This window comes from Chaetura pelagica, unplaced genomic scaffold, assembly GCF_000747805.2.
Source record: "Chaetura pelagica isolate M959 unplaced genomic scaffold, ChaPel_1.0 scaffold439, whole genome shotgun sequence".
Taxonomy (NCBI): domain Eukaryota; kingdom Metazoa; phylum Chordata; class Aves; order Apodiformes; family Apodidae; genus Chaetura; species Chaetura pelagica.
In genome coordinates this window covers 123,878-133,933 of record NW_009954451.1, presented here as the reverse complement: position 1 = coordinate 133,933, position 10,056 = coordinate 123,878, and the positions used below count along the sequence as shown (strand labels likewise).

Here is a 10,056-nt window from a genome sequence, read left to right as displayed (position 1 = left end):
CTCTGAGGCAGCTCCTGGCTGGGGTGGGTGTCCAGCTGCCCCGATGTCCCAGCCTCAGCCCGTCCTCCCACATGGTGAGGTTTCTCCCAGCACCTTGTGGACCTGCAGAGCAGTTTGGGTTGGAAGGGTCCCTCTGCAGCCCCAAGTTCTGCTCCCTCTGCAGCCCCAAGTTCTGCTCCCCCTGCAGCCCCATGAGCTGCTCCCTCTGCAGCCCCAAGTTCTGCTCCCTCTGCAGCCCCAAGTTCTGCTCCCCCTGCAGCCCCATGAGCTGCTCCCTCTGCAGCCCCAAGTTCTGCTCCCCCTGCAGCCCCATGAGCTGCTCCCTCTGCAGCCCCAAGTTCTGCTCCCCCTGCAGCCCCATGAGCTGCTCCCTCTGCAGCCCCAAGTTCTGCTCCCTCTGCAGCCCCAAGAGCTGCTCCCTCTGCAGCCCCAAGTTCTGCTCCCTCTGCAGCCCCAAGAGCTGCTCCCTCTGCAGCCCCAAGTTCTGCTCCCTCTGCAGCCCCAAGAGCTGCTCCCTCTGCAGCCCCAAGTTCTGCTCCCTCTGCAGCCCCAAGAGCTGCTCCCTCTGCAGCCCCAAGTTCTGCTCCCCCTGCAGCCCCTAGAGCTGCTCCCTCTGCAGCCCCAAGTTCTGCTCCCCCTGCAGCCCCTAGAGCTGCTCCCTCTGCAGCCCCAAGTTCTGCTCCCCCTGCAGCCCCTAGAGCTGCTCCCTCTGCAGCCCCAAGTTCTGCTCCCTCTGCAGCCCCAAGTTCTGCTCCCTCTGCAGCCCCAAGTTCTGCTCCCTCTGCAGCCCCAAGTTCTGCTCCCTCTGCAGCCCCAAGTTCTGCTCCCTCTGCAGCCCCAAGTTCTGCTCCCCCTGCAGCCCCATGAGCTGCTCCCTCTGCAGCCCCAAGTTCTGCTCCCCCTGCAGCCCCATGAGCTGCTCCCTCTGCAGCCCCAAGTTCTGCAGGAGCTGCTCCCTTTTAGGAACCTTTCTCCACCAAAGGTACTTGTGGAAAGAGAGAGAGAGGGCGGGAGAAGGGAAACTTGAGGGAGGGCATTGAATGCACCACTGGATGAGCTCCTCATTCCAAGGGAGGGAAGGACAAGCCACACATGGATGTTTTGGGACATCCCAAGCCCTTGGAAACTCCATCAGGAGCATGAGAAGGCTGTAATGCCAGGCCTCATTCCCCAGTATTAGACCTCCGATTCCCATTTGGGCTCCTAAATACTAGAAGCAGCCTGACCAAGAGCCAGACCCAGGCAGGAGGTGGACAATCCCTGTCCATCAGACTGGGACCTGCTTTCCTTGCTCTGCAGGCAGGACAAGGTGATTCTGGCTGAATTCACAGAGCAAAAGAGAGATGATGTCCTCCACCTCACCCCACGTTTCCCCACCTCCTCAAAGACATGGGATTGCTTACAGGTGCCTCCTTCCTCTCCCTAGAGCTTCTGCAGGGATGGGAGATGTCAGGAATGGGTTCCCCCATTGACCCAACACACCAGCTGGGAGAGAGAAGAGGTTGAGGGGAGCTGGTCTAACAGGAGACCCCTGCAAACGTTGACACTTCCACCCCTGGACAGTCTGACCCATCCCCTTGGTTGGGAAACAGGAGCTGGTTTGGACTGAATTCAACCAAACCACCTCCTGGGGCTGAGATCTCCATCCCTCCAGTTCCTCCTCTGAGGTCGGTCAGTTGACATGACATTGGTGACCAAGGGTTGCCCATCAGTGCCCATCTAAGAGCACAACTGGCCCTTGAACTTGGCCACGTGGAGTGGAAGTGTCTTCTCCCCTCTGGGGAGACCCAACGTCACACGTTTCCCTCTCACTTCTGCCACTAAAACCACTTCCCTGGGAGAAGAACCACCCAGCTCTGCCTGCTACTAATTGTGAGGGTCCCCAGAGAGCAGGTGCCCATTCCCCAGCCAGCCCAGCTCCAGCCTGAAGCCTTGGCAGTCCTGTCCCTTGGTTCCACCTGCTGCAGGACAGAGCTGGCAGACCAAGGTGGTCAACCACCTCCTCCACCCCTCTGGAGATGCAGGTACAACCCTTCCAGTTCCAGTTGGCCACCCCCATGCTGTGCTGAGCAGGGACCTGGCCACAGCCACCTCTGACCAGTGTGGTCCTGCTCCCTTCAGGTCCTGCCTCTCCTTCCCACAACTGGTGGGCAGCTTTCCCATGAGGAAGCATCCCCTGCCAGGTCCCAGTGGTCCCAGCACCTCTGGCTAGACACATGGAGCAGTTCCCAGCTCCACATCCCTCCCTGATCACTCCCACTCCCCGTGGGTGCCTGTTTCAGCTCCCGGGTTGGTTCCCACAGCCTGGACTGAGCTGGGAGGAGAAGGAGCCCTGGCTGGTGCTCAAAGCCCACGAGCCTGGCCAAAGCCACAGACACCAAGCCTGGCACTGGGCTCTGGTGTGTGTGGCTTCTGGAGCAGGCCCAGGAGACTGAGGGTCTTTCACACATCTCAGCAGGTTCCATCTGGCACCGAGTCCTCTAGGAAAACCTGGAACCTTCCACTCATTCATCTCCCGTCCCTGTTCCTCAAGGAAACTAATGAGGGGGAAAGTCTGGTCTGATTTGTCACCTGTGCCTCTGGAGTGACACCTCCAGCAGGTTGGCACTGCCCTGCAATGTAATTGCAACTAATTGCATGGAGCTGTTTGATCCCTGGGCTGTGGGTACTTTTCTAATCACAGCTCTGTGACTTGCAGAGGAGAGTGACCCCATTTCAAGCCAGGGTGGCTAAGCCAGCAGGTCTCTTCTCAGCTCCAGCCTTCCCACCACTCTGCAGCCCCAAGTTCTGCAGGAGCTGCTCCCTTTTAGGAACCTTTCTCCACCAAAGGGACTTGTGGAAAGAGAGAGAGAGGGTGGGAGAAGGGAAACTTGAGGGAGGGCATTGAATGCACCACTGGATGAGCTCCTCATTCCAAGGGAGGGAGTACAAGGGTGTTTGGGACATCCCAAGCCCAAGGGCACATGAGCACTGGCCACGTCTTTGAAGGCCTCAGCAGCTGCTGGAGGGTAGAAGAGGCTCATGTTTCCCCAGGTTGATGTTGCAGGGACATGGAGGCCACTGGAAGCCCAGCAAGAATCACAGAATCATCTGGGTTGGAAAAGACCTCGAAGATCATCAAGTCAAATTCTCTCTGAAGAAGCCAGGGCAGGATAGTGGGACCATCTGGGAAAGATGCACCTCAACCCCTTGGTGGGAGTTTATAGATAAGAGAGGACTTAGGGTTGGGCTGAAAATGAACTTGAAGAGCTGAGGGGGCAGTTTGGAATCAACCCTTGGGGTATCAGAGAGGACAGAGCCCACCCAGCTCCTGTTCTTCAGAGGGACACTTGCTGTCCCAAAAGTTGTGACACAGGGTGACAACCAGGCAGTTGATGGGCAAGGACTGCTCTGGGGAACTTGGCCTTCTTCCCCACAGACAGACTTGCTGGCAGGTCTGACCAGGCAGGGAGGTCACAGCAGTTTGGGAAAGGTCCAGCCCTTCTTCATCTGGACAAAGCTGCAGGACATTCAGCTGGTTTGGCTGCAGTTGGTCATGATCTCTCTCAGAAATGAAGGCCAGAACTAACTGAAAACTCATCTGGAGCTGCCTTGGGCAGAGAGAGGGGTGGATGGCAAGAAGAGTGGGTCCCTGGGGTCCCTCTGGGACCTCCTGCAGGACCACCCAGATGCTGGAGGTGGGAGCACAAAGCCCTTGTGGTTCTGTTCTGCCTCCCCCTGCAGCTGCTCAGGGAACAGGTTCACACCAGAACCTCAGGAAATCAGCTCCTGCTCCAGGAGAGGAAGGAGGGGAAATTCCACAGGAGATCAGCCAGACCAGAGGTGGGGACAGAGCCACAGACCTGCCAGAGCCCTCCCACCCAGAGAGGCTGTGGGTGCTTTAGAAGGTCCTGCCAGAAGTAAGAGCAGGAGATGGAGTTTGAGCTGCTCATCCCAATGGGGTAGGAGTGACTCCAAGGACCTCCCTGCTGGGACCTGGCAGAGCCTGCACCCCTCTGAGCCCAGGTCTTCCCAACCATCACCAAGATCTGGTCCTACCTGGGATGTCAGGCAGTAAATTTGCTGCTGCTGCCCAAGGAGAGATGAAGGACCCAAACCTCTCAAGAGTTTTGCTGCACAAGCAGGGGGAAAAAAAAAAAAAGAGCAGGGAACACCATGTGCACGTCTGGAAATGCAGCTGAAAGGCCTTTTTTTAATTCCTCCCTGGAAAATTCTTCTTTCAAGCTGTTCCTGAAAAGCAACTCGTTGTGCTGCAAAAAAAGCCCAACCCAACTCCAGCTCCCAGGCTGCTGGAGCTGATCCTCCTGCTGCAACCCTGGCTTTTCCAGGAATGAATGAAACCTGTTCTGAAACATGTGTGGAACTGGGTTCTTTGTGTCAGGCACAGGTTGAGTCACCCAAGAAATGTTCCTTGCCCTCCCAGGATGGGTTCTCTCTGGCCATGCTCCTGGTTGCCTTTCCCTGAGGAAGGCAGCAAAGCAGCTCTTGATGGTTTGGGAGCCACTCAAGCTCAGGCTCTTGCTGTTTCAGCTGTGAAAACTACAGGAGATGATTCCAATGCCATCAAAAAAAAAAGGTGTTTACTGAAGAAAAAGAAAAGGGAGGGGAAAGGGATGGGGATACATCAAGGTTGTCACCAGTGTTGGTGACACTGGGGTCACTTCCAGCCTAACCAAGGGAGAGGTGGCAGAGTGACAATCTCTCCTAGATGCTGTTTGGGCTTTCAGGTTGGCCACATGACTGATTCCTTCTCTATTTTACACACCAGTTAGTTGATTTCTTCCCTAGGATGTTACCAAGCTCTGACTGAGCACCCTAAACTGTCCAACAAACCCCCCCCTCCAACACCAAGTTTGCAACATCTGGATCCCAGGGCAATAACACCCCAAAGGTGCCTCTGGCCAGGAAAAATAGGATCTGCCCAAAAAAAACCAAAAAAGGGGACACTGGCAGCTCAGGGAAATGGCTGGAGCAGGAGGCCCTGAGCTCAGATGCTGTCATGAGCTTGGGGACTATTTATAAAGTTGGCCTTGCTAATTTTATTTAGTTTCCATTCCTTGAAGCATTTGGTTTCAAGGGAAGTGGGGGGAGAAAAGTCCACATGACTCATCTGACACCCTCACAGCCTCCAGGCTCTGGGAAACAGGGAGGAAAAGAATTTCATTCTCATGAAATAAAACCAACCCATCAGGTTCCCAAACCAAGGGACTGGGATGTTCTGCCTGACAAGCTTTTTTCTTTCTGTAACTTGGACATGATTCATGCCTTGCTCCAGGTTCTGTGGATGCAAAATAAGCTGGGAATGACTTGGTTTTGTTCCTGTTTTGATTTCCAGGACTTCCAACACAACACCTGAGACTTTCCATTTCACTGACAGGGATCTCTGACTTTTCTACCCCAGCTCCTGATTCCAAACCCTCCCATCCTGGTTTTTCCAGAGGCAACTGAACTTCCTGATCAGAGAGACAAACCCTGGGGTTCATCCCGACTGAAGTGAAGTGCCCCTGCTGAGAGCAAGTAAACAGAATTTACCACATCAACTGTGGTCTGTTCCAAAGAGAAATGGCCCATCAAATATTTACAAGGCTTGGCAAGGGATCTGGGTCTGTTAAACATGCAGGATTCACTGCAGGCTCTGCAGGCAGGACAGCTTGTCAGCCTGGGGACACTTGTCTGGCCTCACAGCAGCTCTGGGGAGCTTGGAAAGCACAAAGACATGGAATGGTTTGATGTGGAAGGGACCTTCAAGATCATCCAGTCCCAACCCCTGCATGGGCAGGGACACCTCCCACCAGCCCAGGCTGCTCCAAGCCCCATCCAACCTGCCCTTCAACACTGCCAGGGATGGGGCAGCCACAGCTTCCCTGGGCAACCTGGGCCAGGCTCTCACCACCCTCACACTCCACAATTCCCTCCTCATGTCTCACCTCAATCTCCCTCTGCCACTTTTCATCCATCCCCCCTTGTCCTCTCCCTCCCTGCCCTTGTCCCAAGTCCCTCCCCAGCTTTCCTGGAGCCCCTTCAGGCCCTGGAAGCTGCTCTAAGGTCTCCCTGGAGCCTTCTCTTCTCCAGGCTGACCCCCCCAACTCTCCCAGCCTGTCTCCAGAGCAGAGCTGCTCCAGGTGGGTCTCTCCCTGCCCCTGGGGTCCCAGGGTGCACTGAATATCTCACCAATGCAACGTGATCCATCAGGGCTGGTCATGAAGCCACGGGGGCAGGTGCAGACGTAGCTCCCAGCTGTGTTGGTGCACTCCCCACCATCACACACACCAGAGATGGCCCCACACTCATCCACATCTAGAAGAGAACAAACCAAGAGTGATTCCATCTCCCAGCAAAACCATCTCCCCTCCTGCCTGGCTCCAGGAGCTGGTGCTACAGGTTGTCATGGGATGCTTGAGGTGGCCTCCAAGCAGTGGATCCATGGGCTGGGTCCTGTCCAGGGGGAAACAGAACCAGGAGCTTAGGAAGGTGCTGTTTGAGTGCAATCTCACAGTGCCATGCAGTGGTTGGCACTGCTAGTGCAGCCCTGAGGAGGCTCAGGAGGGACTCAAGGAGAAGCAGAAGCAGGAAAGGGACGTTCCCTCTTGGATCACCCCTGGACATCTCAGCTCTGGGAGGTGGCAGCTCTTACAAGATGACATTGACCAAGTGCAGGGGTTCAGAGTCCAGGGGAAGGACTGAAGGGCTGGAAGAACCTGCCTGGCATGAAGCTTGAGCAGGATTCAATGACCTTTCACCAAAAACCTGTGAGGATGTGATGGGATCACAGGAAGGAGCCACCCAAAGGTGATGCTGAGAGCTCTGTGCTCTTCTCTTCTGAGAAGAGAAGCTCAAAACTGAAGCTGAGACATGATGAAGATGATAAATTCAAGCTGGAATGAAGCAGACAGGTTTACACCAACCTTTGAGCTACATACCCAGGGACAGGGCTGGTTCTGACCTGGTGGGAGGTGTCCCTGCCCATGCAGGGGGTTGGAACCAGATGATCTTTAAGGTTCCTTCCAACCCAAACCACTCCATGATTCTCCAAGGCTTGGGATGGATTCAAGTCACCTAGAAATGTCTGTAAAACTGTTCCCTAGCACAGGCCCAAATCCAAGGATCTGGGTGCACAGAGGTGGCTCTCCAGGAATAAACACTGACCTCAGCCCTCCAGAAACATCCTCACCAACTTCCTCCTCCTCTCTAAAACCAGAGAAGCTGCCAGGAACCTTCTGCTCTTGTGACCTCCCCTGGGGGGGGTCCCTCTGGCTGCAGGTGGGACAGCCATGGACACCTGATGATGACAGTGAAGCCACATCACCACCTTGAGGAGAGGTACAAGAGGCTCTGCACTGCTCCACCTCTTGAGGAAAAGACTTCAGGAAGGATCTGGAGGGTGTTGAGTTGTGGTCAGATGATTGCAGAGAAGGCATCTCCATCAGAGCTTTTTTTTCTCTCCCTGGCAGTAAATACAGGCAGGAATTCTCCACCTCTGCATGGAAATGTCTCAAGAGGGCAGGAGAGCTGTGCCCTGGGAGGGATGAGCTTTCCCTGCCAAGTGAGACAGAGGGAAATTCCTCCCCCTCAGCTCAGTGACAGACCCTGACAATGTCCTGAGCTGCCTTTCAAGTGAGACATGTGGCCTGGAGAGAGGCCCCCATGGCAAAGAAACCACCTCCAATCTCTCCCTGGAGCTCCCACAGCCACAATTCTGTTTGACTTTGCCTGCAACTCAGAGGAAACAAGTGACACCTGAATCTCACTGGACCCAAAATGAAGCCCAGGGCAGGTTGAACAGCAGCACCAGGGGAAGACACATCCCTCTTGGGCTGCTCAGGAACTCTAAAAATCAGATTTTTGGCTGCCCAAAGGTCCCAGCTGCCTTTTGCAGAGCAATCCCCTCCCTCCTTGAAGTGCTCCTGCAGCTCTTGGATGCTCAGACCAGCAGGGCTGGAAACCTGGCCAGGCAAAAGTGCAAATTCCCCCCCCAAAAACCACTCCCCAAACCCGGGCCCCTGCAGCCAAGAGAGATTTTATCACTCCAGCCTGCCCTGCCATTTAATTACAGGCCTGTGTTTGGTTACAATTTGCAGAACACTGGAAAGGGGGGGAAAATAAAGAGCTTTATGAAGCAAGAACTGGTTGTAGGACTAGAAATAACAGCTTCAAAACTCCTGTGTGGCTCTAGATCAATCCTTCAGACATCCAAGGGGACACAGACATGTTGGGGGGGCCCAGCAGCTGCATTCCATTCTTCAGGAAGACCCAGAATGAATTGTAAAGGTTCAATCAAACTGCAACATGGTTTTTTTTCCCCCCCCTGACTCGAAAAACCCAGCTCAGCTGAGCAACCCAAGAAGCAGGGAAGGGGAGGGGAAGGAAAAGCAGAGCTGCTCAGACATCCTGCCCTTTGAGAACCTGAGCTTTGTTGTCCTTTCAGGCCTTTCCCCAACCACACTTGCTTGGTTTTCTCCCTGCAAAATGTCTCCTGGTTTTGATGGGTTCAGAGCTGAATCCATCAAGGAGAGACTGGACCAGGTGGGGAATGTCCACCTCCCACTGCCACCCCTGGGCAGGGAACTCTTCCAACCCCAACCTGGCTGCTTCCCCACTTTTTCCAACCCTGTGAAAAAGGAAAGCCCTCTCCCCTGCACCCTCCTCCCCAGACAATGGCAGGATTCAAATGCAAACGTTGATTTTGGAACCTGGTCCCCAGACTGCCTGGGATGGAGTTGGCTGGGCTCACCAAGGCTGGAAATGCTGGAAGCCAAAGGCTACAGAGCTTCAGAGGGGGAGTTGCAGCCTGCAAAGCCCCATCCAACACGGGTTGAACCCCCACATTTCCAGCTGCTTCAAAAAAAAACAACAAATCCCCCAGGATTTGATGGGGGAAACATCCCTGTGTCACTTCCCAGGGGTCACGACTCATCAGACCCCACGTGCCACTCCCAGACCTGCCCTTCCAGAAAGGACAAAGAAAACCCACAGAGGAGACTCATGGAACCCTCCAAACCACACCAAATCCATGGAAATGAGCTTTTAATGGAGCCAAACAATGAGCTCTTCTGTAGACCTTCTGGGAGAGAATTGAAAACATGCTCATCAAGTGGGTATCGTGTTCCCTGGGCGAGGGAACTGGGCCAGGGCTCCCCACTCTGCTCCTGGAAAATGCAGGAGAACTTCCCCCCACCTCAGAAACATGAATGAGAGGGAGCAGAGGGAAACAAATAGAGCCTTGTCTTCAGCAGAAAACTGGGAATTTTGTGCAGACAAAAGAGCAGCATCTGGTGTGAGGAGCATCTGACAGCAAATGCTAAATGGAAGGGGTGAGAAAAATAGGTGAGGCTGGAAAGGAAAGGGTTTGTTCTCTCTTATCATAGAATCATAGGATGGTTGGGGTTGGAAGGGACCTTCAAGATCATCTAGAACCAAGCCACTTGGCAGAGTCTGTCTCCTGGAGATGCTGGAGCCCATCAAGCAGGATCTGTCCTGGATGGGTTTGAACAGACCTTGTTGCCCAAGGCCTGCAAGTGCCTTTCACTCCCTGGTGTTTCTCCATGGGTTTCATTGCATCTTGTGTGTTACCATCCTGGGACAAGTCTGGATGTGAGACACTGATTCCTTCTGGGGCACTGGAAAACACCCTGGCTGAGGTACAGGCATGACATCCTTCCCTGGTAACAGAGCTGGCTTAGAGCTCTGTCTTGCAGCAGAGAAAGGGCTGTTAAGGGGTTAAATTATTGGCAGAGAACTGCTGAAATGATGGGGAAAAAAAAGCCTTATTCACTCAGTGATTCCAGCCTTCAGAACATGCCATGGAATTGTTCCCTGAAGTGTAATTCCTCTGGTTGCTTCCAGGATCATTTTAAAATGTCACCGTGTGTAACGACCCCCCCACTGCCCTCCAGGCTGTGGGGAAAGGTCTTTGCAGCAGGAAGATGTGTCTGATTTCAGCTTTGATCTTTCCTTCCTGCATTTGGCACCAGCAGAGCTTTCTTGTCTCCTCCTCAGCAGTTCTGTTCTTCCAGCAGGGCTAAGGAGTCAAACCCCAACAGATCCTGCTCTTCCCAC

At 54.2% G+C, this 10,056-nt stretch overlaps 1 protein-coding gene across 1 annotated transcript in view; it reads right to left on the bottom strand.

Moving 5' to 3' along the window:
• Positions 1-10,056, bottom strand: part of FBN3 (fibrillin 3) — an 89,535-nt gene that overhangs the window by 51,575 nt on the left and 27,904 nt on the right. The window contains 1 exon segment of the mRNA XM_010004494.1: positions 6,172-6,297. Within this exon segment, the coding sequence (XP_010002796.1) occupies positions 6,172-6,297 (126 nt within the window).